Genomic DNA, 16,354 nt, shown 5'->3' on the forward strand with positions numbered 1-16,354 from the left:
AATTAATGTCTTAATATACGTACTGTCTCAAATGGATTGCAAAATTAATATTTGTGAAAGTAAAATACATTAAACTAATTATTTACACCTCAGTAGGTTTCTGGTGAATTTGAGGACTTATAATACTGAAATGTTGAGTTCGATCCCTTTTACGAGTACTGTAAGAATAGAACTTGTTTTGAAATTTTTTTCTTAATGCAAACTAACATGTATTGTACCTAAATCACCTATATGGTTTATTCGTTTTGTTTATGACATGGCTACTACGGTTGTCTGGCACCTTTTCTTAGTTTATAGTTCCCAACCAATGAAGGTCGACTGGCTAAAATCTCTCACCGCTAGTTCTTTGGCTTTTCTTTTACCAATAAATATTTGAATCCAACTTTCTTTATTATCGCCTCCACAGCCAATTAAAGCAAACTTGTTCGACGATGTGTTTCGATCCCACGGTTCTCGACTTGCGAGTTGAACATCCTTGTAACCAGACTTTTCAATCATACCCTAAACATGCCACTTTAGTAGTTTAGTTGTCGACATGATATTGAATACCTTCATTTTAACTGTAGTCCTGTCTTCGCTTTTCATTTAACTGGTACATATTTTAAATAGATGTATCACAATATCGACAAATTTATTTGTATTTCTACGTTAATTCGTGTGTTCACTTTTATTATATGATATCTAAATTAGTAAGCTCGAAGATTAATCATCGTGAATTCCGTTCTAATTTTTCTAAAGAAAAGCATCTAATATTAGTTAGTAAAATGATTAACTTAACCAGTTTTTCATCTAAACTGAAACGGCTGCTTTCATTAAAACTGTGATGGTTGGAAATCCGTGCTGAACGAATAAACAAACTACATTTTACAGCTGTTGTTTTTTTTTTCTTATTTTCTGATTGAAATCTGTACGAAAGCACTCACCACATGCAGGTAAGAGTAGTAAGAAAAAACGAGATTCGGCTACAAGTCAACTGCTAGATTAAACACTGAACTCACAATTCGGTTGAATGATGACAGCTTGTTGCTTCTACAGTTGTTGTGTATGTATTTCAAATAGAATAATGATATAGTTAGAACCAGAAATAAATAAATAATATTGTGTTGTCAATACTTACAAGAAAAGTGTGGTTTGTAAATTACATTAAAATTGATAATAATTAAAATTAATTTTTTTAACCTATTCTCCGCCATAACACTCGTTATTTGTCAAAAACAGATGGAACAAATTTAGCATCTAAACCTCCACTGTGCCTGTCCTGTGCTGTCCCAGTTGGCAGAACGGGCTCCGGTATTGCACAAAAGACCACATTGGATTTAGCAAATACCTTGTGATTCACGTAATATTTTTGTTTACTTTCACTCATAGGTTGTTATAATTGGGAAAGGAACTTATTTCTCATTATTCTGTTAAATCTAATTTTTATGAAGTGTCATTAATTATGTGTTATTAAGTGTAATTAATTATATGTTATTAAGTGTCGTTAATTATGTGTTATTAAGTGTCATTAATTATGTGTTATGAAGTGTCGTTAATTATGTGTTATTAAGTGTCATTAATTATGTGTTATGAAGTGTCGTTAATTATGTGTTATTAAGTGTCGTTAATTATGTGTTATTAAGTGTCGTTAATTATGTGTTATTAAGTGTCATTAATTATGTGTTATTAAGTGTCGTTAATAAACTATTTTATTTCTCGGTTAAAATATATTTCATTACTCTAATCATTCAGTATCCTCTTGTGGACTGGTCAGTCCCAAATAAACAGCCCTTTAACTTTTGTTGTTTGTCTTAGTCAAAAACAAACAAGTTACTCAATGCTTAAGGTCCCCCCCCCAGTGGTACAGCAGCATGTCTGCGGTCTTACAACATTAAAATCCGGATTTCGATACCTATTGTAGGCAGAGCACAGATAGCCATTCTCTAGCTATTTTCTTAAATAAAAATAAACAAACAAACAAACAAGGCTTAAGAATAGACTATTAATACACTTTAATGAACGTTCCAAACCTTTTGTCATCAAAAGTCCATAAAACTAAATTACCTTCCGTCCAGTTAGGTATTAACCCATTAAACTAAGACTTGCCAATAGTTTATCTAGCTTTTGGATCCTTATGTTTTGAAAATACACACCAAGTTAAAAACACTTCATATTTCATAAGACACATACAGTCAAAACACTTACGTTACTACGTCCAGCTCTGATATCGCAAGCCTATTTACTCAAACCTCTTATCATTAAGCAATACAAATTACAACAGAAATTGGTTAACAAAACAACAAATGAAAATACAAGTAAAACAGGAACATATAATCGAACTGTTTACAGCTAGCCACGTTTATTAGCTTCCAATACCGAAATTTCTATTTCAGTTACATGGATATTCCATTAGAAATTAATTATTGCGTACTTTTCCCAAGTGAAGTAATTTCTTCATTTAAGTACGAATAATATAAAAGTAAGTTAAACTTTTCACGTAAAAAGTAGTTGACAGAATGAAGTAAACTTTTTCATATAAACAGGAAAGTTATCAAAGTGCAGTAAACTTTTCACATAAACAGGTAAGTTATCAAAGTGGAGTAAACACTTCATACAAACAAGTTGTCAAAGTGGAGTAAACTTTTCATATTAACAAGTTGTCAAAGTGGAGTAAACATTTCATATAAACAAGTTGTCAAAGTGGAGTAAACATTTCATATAAACAAGTTGTCAAAGTGGAACAAACACTTCATATAAACAGGTAAGTTGTCAAAGTGGAGTAAACTTTTCATATAAACAAGTTGTCAAAGTGGAGCAAACACTTCATATAAACAGGTAAGTTGTCAAAGTGGAGCAAACACTTCATAAAAACAAGTTGTCAAAGTGGAGTAAACTTTTCATATTAACAAGTTGTCAAAGTGGAGTAAACATTTCATACAAACAAGTTGTCAAAGTGGAGTAAACATTTCATACAAACAAGTTGTCAAAGTGGAGTAAACATTTCATATAAACAAGTTGTCAAAGTGGAACAAACACTTCATATAAACAGGTAAGTTGTCAAGGTGGAGTAAACTTTTCATATAAACAAGTTGTCAAAGTGGAGTAAACACTTCATATAAACAAGTAAGTTGTCAAAGTGGAGCAAACACTTCATAAAAACAAGTTGTCAAAGTGGAGTAAACTTTTCATATTAACAAGTTGTCAAAGTGGAGTAAACATTTCATACAAACAAGTTGTCAAAGTGGAGTAAACTTTTCATATAAACAAGTTGTCAAGGTGGAGTAAACTTTTCATATAAACAAGTTGTCAAAGTGGAACAAACACTTCATATAAACAGGTAAGTTGTCAAAGTGGAGTAAACTTTTCATATAAACAAGTTGTCAAAGTGGAGTAAACACTTCATATAAACAAGTAAGTTGTCAAAGTGGAGCAAACACTTCATATAAACAGGTAAGTTGTCAAAGTGGAGCAAACACTTCATAAAAACAAGTTGTCAAAGTGGAGTAAACTTTTCATATTAACAAGTTGTCAAAGTGGAGTAAACATTTCATACAAACAAGTTGTCAAAGTGGAGTAAACTTTTCATATAAACAAGTTGTCAAGGTGGAGTAAACTTTTCATATAAACAAGTTGTCAAAGTGGAACAAACACTTCATATAAACAGGTAAGTTGTCAAAGTGGAGTAAACTTTTCATATAAACAAGTTGTCAAGGTGGAGTAAACTTTTCATATAAACAAGTTGTCAAAGTGGAACAAACACTTCATATAAACAGGTAAGTTGTCAAAGTGGAGTAAACTTTTCATATAAACAAGTTGTCAAAGTGGAGTAAACACTTCATATAAACAAGTAAGTTGTCAAAGTGGAGTAAACTTCTCATATAAACAGGTAAGTTGTCAAAGTGGAGTAAACTTTTCATATAAACAAGTTGTCAAAGTTTACTAAACACTTCATATAAACAAGTTGTCAAAGTGGAGTAAACACTTTATATAAACAGGTAAGTTGTCAAAGTAGAGTAAACACTTCATATAAACAGGCAAGTTGTCAAAGTTGAGTAAACACTTCATATAAACAAGTTGTCAAAGTGGAGTAAACACTTCATATAAACAGGTAAGTTGTCAAAGTGGAGTAAACACTTTATATAAACAATTGTCAAAGTGGAGTAAACACTTCATATAAACAGGTAAGTTGTCAAAGTGGAGTAAACACTTCATATAAACAAGTTGTCAAAGTGGAGTAAACTTTTCAAAAAAGAGGGAAATTTTCGTTGTTTATCATTAAACAGAAAACTATGCAACAGACCAACATATTATCTATGTTATGTCCACTGAGAGTATTAAAATCTGACTTTTAGGGTTATAAGCCCTTTTAGTTAGTGTCGGATCACGAGGGTGAGACTAACAACTTATATTAAAGGTTTTGAACAGTATAAAAGGACTGTAGCAAAATTAATTGTATTTTAATGGAAAAATCGCGTCGTTCATACAACAGTAAATAGATGGTTACTTGGAAATCTTCCTTGAGGCCAAATAGAACTATACTTGATGTAAAACTGCTGAACAAATGGGAAGAACAGGGACTCTAGAAGTGAAACATGACCATTCTGAATTTAGAACTGCTGAACAAAGTGAATAAGAACAGGGACTCTAGAGGTCAAACATGACCATTCTGAATTTAGAACTGCTGAACAAAGGGATTAAGAACAGGGATTCTAGAGGTCACACATGGCCATCTTGAATTTAGAACTGCTGAACAAAGGAAAAACAATAGGACATTTTGTACGTGCCGCTCAATATGCAATAATTCTAGACCGAATAGTGAAATTGACTCACAAAATTACAATTCTTCCGTAGCTTGAGATTCTGTTCAGCGAAATATGAAGACTCGAACCTTTGATTTTAGAGTACGCAGCCTGGCTCAGCAACTGCTAGACGACACCATACCTAACTGGAAAGAATGGTGAATAATTTCATACGGATTTAAACCAAATAGTTTAGCTATATACATAAAATACACCTCATGATATGGCTTGATTGAAAAAGACGGGTATTCCAAATGTTACCAACATGTGAATTAGATTCCATTGTATTAAATTAACCGTTTTCTGCGGTAATTGATTAATGAAATGTATTTTTTATTGTGAAGATACACGAAAGGTAACACAGAGAGAAGCTCTCAGATTCGTGATAATAAAATGTTTTATAATATCCGTTAAATTATAAGCTTAAGTTCAGGCATTGTTTTAGGTACGTTTAGCAGCTTTTTGTGTCTGGTACATTTATTTCATGTTTATAACGAGTTACGTACTGATACACTTACTGATAACGTTATCAGATTTTTATTCAAGTTTAATTTTTAACTGCTCTTCCTTCTTATAAGCCTCATTGTCACGTGTTCAACTTGATGTTAGGCACTTAATAAAAATACAGCACTAAAAATGTTTTAAGTAATTGTCGTTTATGTTTTATTGGTTTTGATATCTCATATGCTTAACACGTTTACTGCAATTGAGAAAACAAAAGTTAGTACGTCTTGTGGAATGCATAAGAGTTTATTTTCGTGAGTCTTAAATTCAAACTAAAGGCACGAATTTCTTAAATGTGTTAACGCATAACAACCTGAAACTAAAGTTTGAATTATTGTCGAATTTTTAACATTTTATGTTGCGTAAAATTCTAACGGCACGAATTTCTTAAATGTGTTAACGCATAACATCCTGAAACTAAAGTTTGAATTATTGTCGAATTTTTAACATTTTATGTTGCGTAAAATTCTTTTAAGAAACTAATGAAATGGTTGCTAGTTTTGGAGTATGCGGAACTTTTTTTAAATATTGTATTAAGAACGTAGGTATTTCCCGAATGAAATGTTGTTAATGAAATTCAATACTTCGTTTTTAACCAGTTCTCTCCACATTCATATAACTCTATTCATCAAGTTTCTATTGTAGGTTTCCGATGATAGAAAATGGCTGTCAATGCATGTCAATTTAACCAATAATTTATTTCTATTGTTTCATTTGTTGATCTACAAAATAAAATTTAGCCATGAAACAATAACTAGTATATCATAAATTAATACAATATACACAAGTTAAAATGGAGGTTTAATGATGAACCACGAGTTAAAATAACGAGGTAATAATGACCCCAATAATATTCAGATATGTTATTAACTTAGTATCTCAGGAATGCTATTTCAGAGTCCCCTGGTGGATCAGCAGTGAGTCTGAAGGTTTATGGGGCTATGAATTTGTTTTAAATAAACTGTTGGCCAAAATCTTAAGGCCAATGAACATAAAGAAAAAAATATGCATTTTGCATTGTTAGTCTCAACCACTTATTTGAGTAGAGCTTCGAAAGATGAAAATAACAAAAGGGAAAATAAAAATAAAAAACGTTTTTAGCATTTAATAGGGAAAATATGAACACTATAAAATTAGCCTAAATTCTAGCTAGTCAAAAGTTTAAGACCATACCAAAAAACGTCCTAAACAGGGTAAGAAATTCCTAACAAGAAGTCTCAGTAGTGAGTTGCACGGGCGTTATTTCGAATAACTTCAAGCATTCATTTTGGCATGGTCGATATAAGCGTTTGCAGAAGGCTGCCTGGAATTATTCCAAGTGGTGAAGATAGCTTCACGATGATCATGCACTATTTGGAATTGACGTCCATTTCTATAGACTTTCCTTGCCAACCACCCCCAAACATTTTCAATGGGGTTCAGTTTGGGCGAACACGCCTGATGGTCCAAAAGAATCACGTTATTCGCCATGAAAAAGTCCTTTGTCCTGCGGGCATTGTGGATTGCAGCGTTGTTCTGTTGTAAGATCCAGTCATTTCCACAAGGACGAGGGCCTTCAGTCAATTAGGATGCTCTCTCCAACATGTCAATGTAGCCAGCTGCTGTTTGACGCCCCTGTATAACCTGAAGCTCCATTGTTCCATGGAAAGAGAAAGCACCCCAGATCATGATGGAACCTTCTTCACTGTGTCATGTAGAAAAAGTCTCCGGTGGGATATCATTATCATGCCAGTAACGTTGGAAGCCATCTGGACCATCCAGGTTAAATTTTTCTCCAAACCTTCTTTCACATTTTTACGTCTCATGTAAGGTGCTTTTCAGCAAAGTTTAACCGAGCTATTTCGTGGTGTGTAGGAGGCGTGGTCTTTGAAGACGTTTACGATTTTTTAAATCTTTCTCTCGTAGATGCCGTCTTATTGTTCTTGAGCTGCATTCTGCGTCCGTAAGGGCCTTAATCTAGTTCGACGATCGGCTGGTGTCTCGCCGGTCATCCCGTCGAATCCTCCTGCTCAACACCGGCGAAAGTTTCATTGGCCGTCCACTTGAAATTCTGTTCCGTATCCCTCAGGGTCTTTTAAGAAATTTGAGACAGCAGTTTTACTATGCCTAATCTCATCAGCAATGGCACGTTGAGAGAGACCTAGCTTTTTCAGCTCGACAATTCTGCTACGTTGAAACTCTGTCAACTTTTTAGCCTTTGCCATGTGTTTACCCAATGTAACACAGGAGATGTCAGTGAAAGATATTGACAATGCTAATGCTTGAACAGAAATGACTAAATTTTGTTACGTGTTTATCAAGTAACGCTTTGTTTCAGTATGCCCCCCGCTAGTACAGCAATACGTCTCCGGATTTACAACACTAAAATCAGGGGTTCGATTCCTCTCGGTGCTGAGCCGATAACCCTTTGTGGCTTTGCTATAAGAAAAACAAACACACTCGTTTCAGTATGGTCTTAAACTTTTGACTAGCTCGTATTTAGACTAATTTCATAGTGTTCATATTTTCCTATTAAATGCTAAAAACGTTTTTATTTTTATTTTCCCTTTTCTTATTTTCATCTCTCGAAGCTCTACTCAAATAAGTGGTTGAGTCTAACAACGCAAAATGCATATTTTTTCTTTATGTTCATTTGTCTTAAGATTTTGGCCAGCAGTGTATTACAAATACTAGTGTTAGGCCAGCAATGTATTTCTGGTGGACACAGAACAGATAAATAATTAATTGTGTAGCTTTATTCGTAATAAAAAGCAAACAGAGAAAGTAGTGTAGAATATTTTTTATTATTAGTATAACACAAAAATTAATAAGTTGATTCAAGTCGAACATATAAAAACTGTCGTATAGCCCATTGTGTAGCTGAAGAATATCTATAAAATTATTTGTAAATATTGAAATAAGTTTAATTTTATGACTCTTATAGATGTACGACTTTTAAACCGTGTGTCAAAGTATTCACGTTGCTTTAAGCTATTGCTTCTGATTGAAAATACACCATTTTGTTCTCGTTTTCAGTGAATATCAGATGTCAACGTTTATTTGACAACATGATTTTCCTAAATGTTTCTTCTGAATTTTGCGCAAAGCTGCACGAGGCCTATCTGCGTTAGTCATCCATAATGTAACAGTGTAAGACTAGAAGGAAAACAACTAGTCATCACCAACCTTCGGAGCACTCTTTTACCAATGGACAGTGGGATTAACTGTCACATTATAATGCTTTCACATATTAAAGGGTGAACATGCTTAGTATGTATGACGGGGATTCGAACTTGCGACCCTCAGATTGCGATTCCCAGAATAAAATATTTGTATATTAACTTTTAGCATTTCGTTGTATAATTTGCCGTGAAACTTTGTTATATCAGGTTCAAACATTGTTTCCTCGCGTATTTGTTGTCAACCGCAGGATCTATTTGCTTCTTTAGCTCTTGTAACTTGTTGACCAGTTTGAAAGTCAGTGTTTTAGGCGTGTCTTTCGGAGTCCAAAGACACTTCTACATTTCAAGGCTTACTGAACTTTGTAAACGTGGTTTCTTTAAATAGAGAACACTGGTCAGTTCATTGTAACGTCGACTTGGTCAATTAGAAAACGAACAGTTACAATGTCTCATGATTTACTGACAAATTAAAAGAAGTTGTCCAATGAGTTCAATACTATCATGCAGTGGTTCTTAACCTAAGTTTAATCGAACCCCAGAGGTTCGGTGAGTCAGTCTCAGGGGTTCGGCGGAGGTCAAGACACCTTGCCTTCAAAACTGGCAGAAGTATTAAAAATTGTAGTGGAATGTGTGAACTTTGTGTGAAATAGTGCCCTGAAGCACCGCATCTTCAAAGAGCTGTGTAATGAAATGGGCTCTGAATTCGAGGTACTTCTGTACCATTCTAACGTTCGATAGTTATCCCGGGGAAAGGTGTTGAATCGTGTTTTTGCCATGCGTGTAGAATTAGCCCTGTTTTTTTGCGAGAAAGCAACATTGTCATGCTGATTGCTTCGAAAAATCTGAGTTCATTCTCATTTTGACGTACATGGCCGATATCTTCAATGGTCTCAATCATCTCAATCAACAGATGCAGGGCGGTGGAGTCAACATCATCGAAGCGGAAGAAAACCTGAAGGTTTTTCAAAAAAAGCTACCATTATGGAAACGACGAACAGAGAATGATAACTTAGCAAACTTTCCCCTGATGGACGACTGTGTGAGTAAGATCGAAGATGTGTCTGAAATCGGAGACATTTCTGTACCCGGGGAACTGAAGGAAGCAATTGCCATGCACTTAGATGAGCTCGTAAAGTCTCTCGACAGATACTTCCCACCAGAGAGTCATATCCAGCATGGGTGAAACAGCCATTCACGTTTAGTGTTGCGACAGCAGATGTCAATGATGAATACCTCGACGAAATCATTGAACTTCAGCAGAGCCAAGTTCAACAGTAACTTTTCAGAACAACAACGCTCTCGGCGTTTTGGTGTCACCAAATCGTAGCGTACCCTCTTATTACTAAGAAAGACCTTAAGATACTAACACCATTTGTTACAACGTATCTTTGCGAGCAATCCTTTACGTGAATGGTAGACATAAAAACGAAGAAAAGGAACAGACTTTGTTACGAAAATGATATGAGAGTGGCACTTGTCAAGGTGAAGCCACGTATTTCTGAACTTGTCTCTGAAAGGCAACAGCAAAAGTCACATTGATTTGTAGTAAATATTCATTGAGTTATGTTTTTGCGTGAAATTAATGTTTTGTTGGTTTTGTTCTTTGAACACAGTGATATTGTGTGCAACTGATGCATGGCTCATTTTGTGCACTAATAAAATATCTACTTATGTTTTGAATTTGAAAAGATCATATTTTATTTTTACAATTACGAAGGAATGCAAATACGAAACTTCCGGGGTTTAGTACCTCCAACAAGGTTAAGAACGTCTGGTCTGGTTCAGTATTTCCAACAAGGTTAAGAACCACTGGTCTGGGTTAGTACCTCCAACAAGGTTAAGAACCACTGGCCTGGTTCAGTATTTCCAACAAGGTTAAGAACCACTGGTCTGGTTCAGTACCTCCAACAAGGTTAAGAACCACTGGTCTGGTTCAGTACTTCCAACAAGGTTAAGAACCACTGGTCTGGTTCAGTACCTCCAACAAGGTTAAGAACCACTGGTCTGGTTCAGTACCTCTAACAAGGTTAAGAACCACTGGTCTGGTTCAGTACCTCCAACAAGGTTAAGAACCACTGGTCTGGTTCAGTACCTCCAACAAGGTTAAGAACCACTGGTCTGGTTCAGTACCTCCAACAAGGTTAAGAACCACTGGTCTGGTTCAGTACTTCCAACAAGGTTAAGAACCACTGGTCTGGTTCAGTACCTTTAACAATGTTAAGAATTACTGGTCTGGTTCAGTACTTCCAACAAGGTTAAGAACCACTGGTCTGGTTCAGTACTTCCAACAAGGTTAAGAACCACTGGTCTGGTTCAGTACCTTCAACAATGTTAAGAATTACTGGTCTGGTTCAGTACTTCCAACAAGGTTAAGAACCACTGGTCTGGTTCAGTACTTCCAACAAGGTTAAAAACCACTGGTCTGGTTCAGTAACCTCCAACAAGGTTAAGAATTACTGGTCTGGTTCAGTACTTCCAACAAGGTTAAGAACCACTGGTCTGGTTCAGTACTTCCAACAAGGTTAAGAACCATTGCTATAATGTTAATGCCATCATTACAGTGAAATTCTCATCTAAAAGCTCAGAGGTTTTTCTCAACTAGATAGTGTGTATATAAAGTGTACAATTTTGTACTATTGTGTTTAAAAATAGCCAATAACACCGATCTCTGGATGTTCATTCTGTTATCATTCTGTCTTGTGGGACTGGCTCATCAGGTTTGAGGAAAGTAGAAACGTTGCAGCGACAGAAAATGTAACAGATAAAGCCTAATCGTTTTTGAGGAAGAATACTCCATAAGTTATCTGTTATGTGTCCGATGCAAAGATCGAACCTGGAATTTTAGCTTTTACGCTTACGCTGATCCACCGATAGCTCATTGTGTAACTTTGTGCTTAATTTCAAACAGACAATCAATTACGTATTTTTCTTGTATACGTAGCGTCTTCTCAACAGTAATTCTGAAGGATTAGATCGCTAAAATTGGGTTTCGATACACCTGATGACTAAGCACAGAAAGTCCATTGTGTAGTTTCGTACTAACAAAACAAAACAGTAACATGACTAACGTTAAATAGAATATATCTTTTGACACTCTAGATCCATCTCGGTCATGAAAAAAAAAAGTTAAGGTGTAGTTGCTATTTTCGTCTCTTGTCATAAGTGTTGTATTTCAGTTGAAACGTTCATAATGGTGGAAATATTATAATGTTATGATTATGATTTGTGCAAAATGCGGAGATCTTACAATAAAAACTGGTGAAAAGCATAATGTTAAATGACGGTGAAAAATAATTATTATTATTACTGTATATACTACTATTATTATAAACGTAAAAATAAATAATAAAATAACAAATTATACACGTAAAAATATAAAAAAAAACAGTAAATTAAATAACATTAACTCTAAAAAAAACATACACGACTTTCCCGGCTTAAAAATAAAATGATAAAACGAGATTATGAATCGAATATAATCACTGATTATATGTCCAGCATGGCCAGGTGGTTAAGACACTCGACGTGTAATCTGAGGGTCGCGGGTTCGAACCACCGTCACACCAAACATGCTCACCCTTTCAGCCGTGAGGGCATTATAATGTCACTGTCAATCTTGCTATACTTTGGTAAAAGAGTATCCCAAGAGTTGGCGGTGACTAGCTGTCTTCCCTCTAATATTACACTGCTAAATTAGGGACGGCTTGTCCTCGTGTAGCTTTGCGCGAAATCCAAACCAAACCACTTACTAGGTTAAACAGTTTTTAACATATGAAGCTATATTTGCTTTTACTATCGTAGTCTTTATATTATTATTTACTAGCGTATAGTTCGCCAAACATGACGGGGCAAGTACTACCACCCCTACCCTTTAACCCTACTATTTTAACCTCACGTTTCACTGCTACCTGAAATCAGTGAATTTTGCGAAATCAAGCTTGACTAACAAAGAGGTAGAAAATTGTAGTGGATACAGTGAAATGTTTTAAATGGCTTTTATGTCATGTTGCTTAGCAACAAAAGCATTATCTAATATTGTTGTTAGTCTGTGTAGTAAAAGCGTAAACTGAAATGCATAGACAAAAAAAAAAAAACTGGAAAAATATTTGTTGATTTCTTAATTTCGAGTCTCTGTGACGAAAGCGGTTTGTTTTTGTTTTACTAAAAACGTTAGTGATATAACAGAAAATCATTTAATTTATAAGTGATTTAAGTTTAATCTTAAATCGATATTTGTACTTTTATGATAAATTCTTTGCACTCGCCTCTAGGCGAGATAAACGCCCACTACATCTTTACTTTCGGCTTATTATATCAACACTCACTACACTTATAAGGTTTCACAGAACACAAACGTCCTCTCCGTCCCCCTGCTCGTCCGTTACTAAATTCGTAACGACCAGACAATAATCAAACTATTTTATTTAAATAAATAAAAGTTTTTATAAGTCTTTCAATATCCGGAAATCAAGAGAATTCGAACGTGACATGACATGTATAGGTAAATATTAGTGTCATATCATGGAAAAAATGAACTAGGTACACTAATTCAGCCAGTTTATGTCCAAGCTTTTTAATTGTTACTTTAATATGTTAAATTAATTAACTCTGTGACATTCCTGATATATGTCACGTTTAATTTAATTAGACTGCATCTACACTGGAAGGCAAAAGGTAAAATTTGTTTTTTTTTAATCACATAATGTTCAGGTTCATGGAGTCACGTTTACAGTAAAAAGATCACGGAGTATCTGCTGAGTCCCCCGAGTGGAATCGAATCCCTGATTTTTGCGTTGTAAATCCGAAGACTTACCGCTGTACTAGCGGGGAACATCCAAATATTCGTATATATGGAGTTGAAAGGACACTATCAGGATATTGTGTTCTGACTGTCACAGGTATATGTTCCGATTATCGAAGTTCTACCGTAAGTTTAAATACTGCTATATGGAGAATATTAGCGTAAAAATATTCGTATCCATTTATCCAACAAATTAGACACGTAACTGGATCAGTTCGTCATAAGAGGTAGGTTTACACTACATTTAGTTTTATAATAACCTTATGAACAAGCGTAAACACAGAGAACATTTTATCCAGGTTAAGACATGTTTAATTTTTAACAGTGTAAGACTAGAGGGAAGGCAGCTAGTCATCACCACCTACCTCCAACTCTTGGGCTACTCTTTTACCAGTGGGATTTACCGTCAAATTATAACTCCCCCACGGCTGAAAGGGCGAGCATGTTTGGTGCGATGGGGATTCAAACTCACGACCCTCAGATTACAAGTCGAACGTCTTAACTCACCTGGCCATGCCGGGCCTCAGGAGTTATATAAAACATATAATGTTTGCAGACGTTCAAGAATGGATGTATATTCAGCATGGACTACATCATCAGCTAACCCTAATACTCATGTTACTTATACTTTCTAGACTGATGTAAGGCATGTGAACAACGTTTCAGTAATATAAATAAAGAACCAAAAAGGATTGGTGATGAAACTAAAACCATCTGAATATCTGTCTTCGTTACCTGTATCTTTGTATTATTTTATTTTTCATATCAACGGCTATCTTCAAAGTAGGTAACAACTGTCATTTCACCATTGTTATAATTAATTATAAGCTATTTTACACCTCTAGCAAATTTTGATTTTCATTACTTGCAATAGTTTCAAAATTCACAATTTTTATTTTTGTGTTTCTCGTTCTCTGTTTTCCGTCTTTGATTTTTTTTACCAATTAAGATGACGTATCACACTGGCAGTACCAGACAACAATATAAACCAGTTTGTTCAAATCTCAGAATACGTGTCAGTTTCTTATTAGGCCAACATTAAGTTTCCAAAGAGAAAATCACTTCACTAAACTTATTCCAGCTGCTGGTTTTATATTGTTACTCTCTGTACTACTGATAATATTACTAAATAACGTATTGAAATAGGGTGATATAAATATATTAACTATGGAAAGTATGAGACATTTTTTGTTGTTTGTACTGCAAACTTTTGTGACGAGAAAATTCACGTGAGAAAATAAATAAAATTGAGACTTTATTTTCTGTTTCGTTTCAGGAAACGGAAACTTCCTTCTCTCGTTTATAAATACAGGATAAAGAATAGGCCTAAACAGACACTTACTTCTAAATCCACAAAGACACCATCTAGCAGCAATGATTCCACAGAAGGTAAGATATGTTTATCAGATATAAACAATACATATTTCTTTAACTTCTCAATACTACAAACGAAAGTCTTCGTTATTTCAGGAATAACATCAGTCTTACGATTAAATACCTGTTTTACACTATATGAAATATTCAACTACAATTTGGTGTAATTTCCTGGAGAAATGACAAACAAATTATATGAGAGGAGATTATTAAAAGATGTAAAACATATCTTAAGCTTTCTTTCAAAATATTGCTATAATTCTATGATTGCATTTGAACACAGTTCAATCAATATAACTTGTAATAGGTTATAGTGGACACATAGGGTGAAAGTTGCAGATTTGTAACAGTTATGGAGCTTAGCAAATAAATCTCTGTTCGATTATTTTAGGAAGTTGTAATTTTAGTCCAGTTTTCCGACAGAAGCTTCTTCTATAGATGTAACATATCGATAACTGTGTTCTTTGTCTTCAGATCTTCGCTCTATTTTCTCTCAGTCTCCTGATGTTGACAGTTTGGGCGGAAGAGAATAACCAGGTAGCAGAGACGGAAGATCTGAAAGCGGAAGCTACAGGCTATGGTGGATATGCTGGAGGATTCGGAGGTGGATCCTATGGTGGTGGAGCAGTAACACTTCTCGCTATTCCAATTACTGTTGTTCCCGCTCGTGTCGTAGGAGTCGGGGGTTATGGTGACTTTGGAAGAATTGATGGTTTCGGTGGAGGAATTGGTGGTTTTGGTAGAGGTTATTATGGTGGTAAAATATATTACAAGAGATGGTAATATAGTAAGTACAACAGATGGGACAAATTAGTTATTATTAAAATAACAGCTGTTTGTTTGAATAATGGAATAAATACAAGTAATATATTTTAAACGTATCAATTTTTGCCTTTATTTATCACAGATCTGTTTGTGAATATCTTATATCATAAAAGTTTGAAGGGACTTAATAATTCTAGTATTCATTGATTTATATTTTGTTCGTGTAAAACAATATCCGGTAGTTAATTGTGAGATTGAATAAACTGCCATGTTTTCTAGGTTCGATTCCTGAAGTTCTACTTGAAAACAGAAAGTTCATGACAGTTTCATGACTAGGTATCCAGTTTCGTTAACGACACAAAGTCTTCAAGTGTAAATTGTTTACACTTTATGTTTTCTCAGTAACTGAGCCTTTGTTTCATTTGTTTATAACACAAATTATGATAATTTCAAGTTCGTATTGCTTGTTAAAATACATTCAAAATGGAACTTTTCATGTTCAAAATAAAGATATTGGTACCAAGTGTCGTCTTTCAATCTGACTTCAAAACCGTCTTATTTGCATCATATAAAAATCACTTTCGTCCATAAAATTAATATCGTTATAATTGAGTTCAGAGTACATTAATTATGGTTGTTTTATATCCATAAGTAGCAATAGTGAAATTATAGGGTACGACATGCAATCAACATCTTTAACCGTAACACCTATGTAGTCAATGGTTCCTGTCACAGCTCTAAACTGTAACGTTTTCTTAAACAGGTACAATATATTGATTGATGATGTCAGTCATAAACACTGTTATAAACAGCCATTAAAGTCAACAATAATTCAGTTCTAGGGATTTAACTGATAGTTAGTTACTCAATAAAATGGTTTTGGAAATCTGGTTGGACTGAACGTTGTGGTAAAGTTTAGAGAATTGATCTACTCTTTAGTTTATATTACGTGTTTAAAACATTTTCCCTTC

General features: G+C 34.5%; 1 protein-coding gene across 1 annotated transcript; it reads left to right on the plus strand.

Annotated features, from left to right (window-relative positions):
- The first annotated feature begins 14,618 nt into the window (after positions 1-14,618).
- Positions 14,619-15,401, plus strand: LOC143250364 (uncharacterized). Its single transcript, XM_076500809.1, has 2 exons — positions 14,619-14,633; positions 15,093-15,401. The coding sequence occupies exons 1-2, from the start codon at positions 14,619-14,621 to the stop codon at positions 15,399-15,401; spliced, it is 324 nt and encodes a 107-aa protein (XP_076356924.1).
- The last annotated feature ends 953 nt before the right edge of the window (positions 15,402-16,354 follow it).

Source organism: Tachypleus tridentatus, chromosome 5 (assembly GCF_004210375.1).
Source record: "Tachypleus tridentatus isolate NWPU-2018 chromosome 5, ASM421037v1, whole genome shotgun sequence".
NCBI classification, from domain to species: Eukaryota; Metazoa; Arthropoda; class Merostomata; order Xiphosura; family Limulidae; genus Tachypleus; species Tachypleus tridentatus.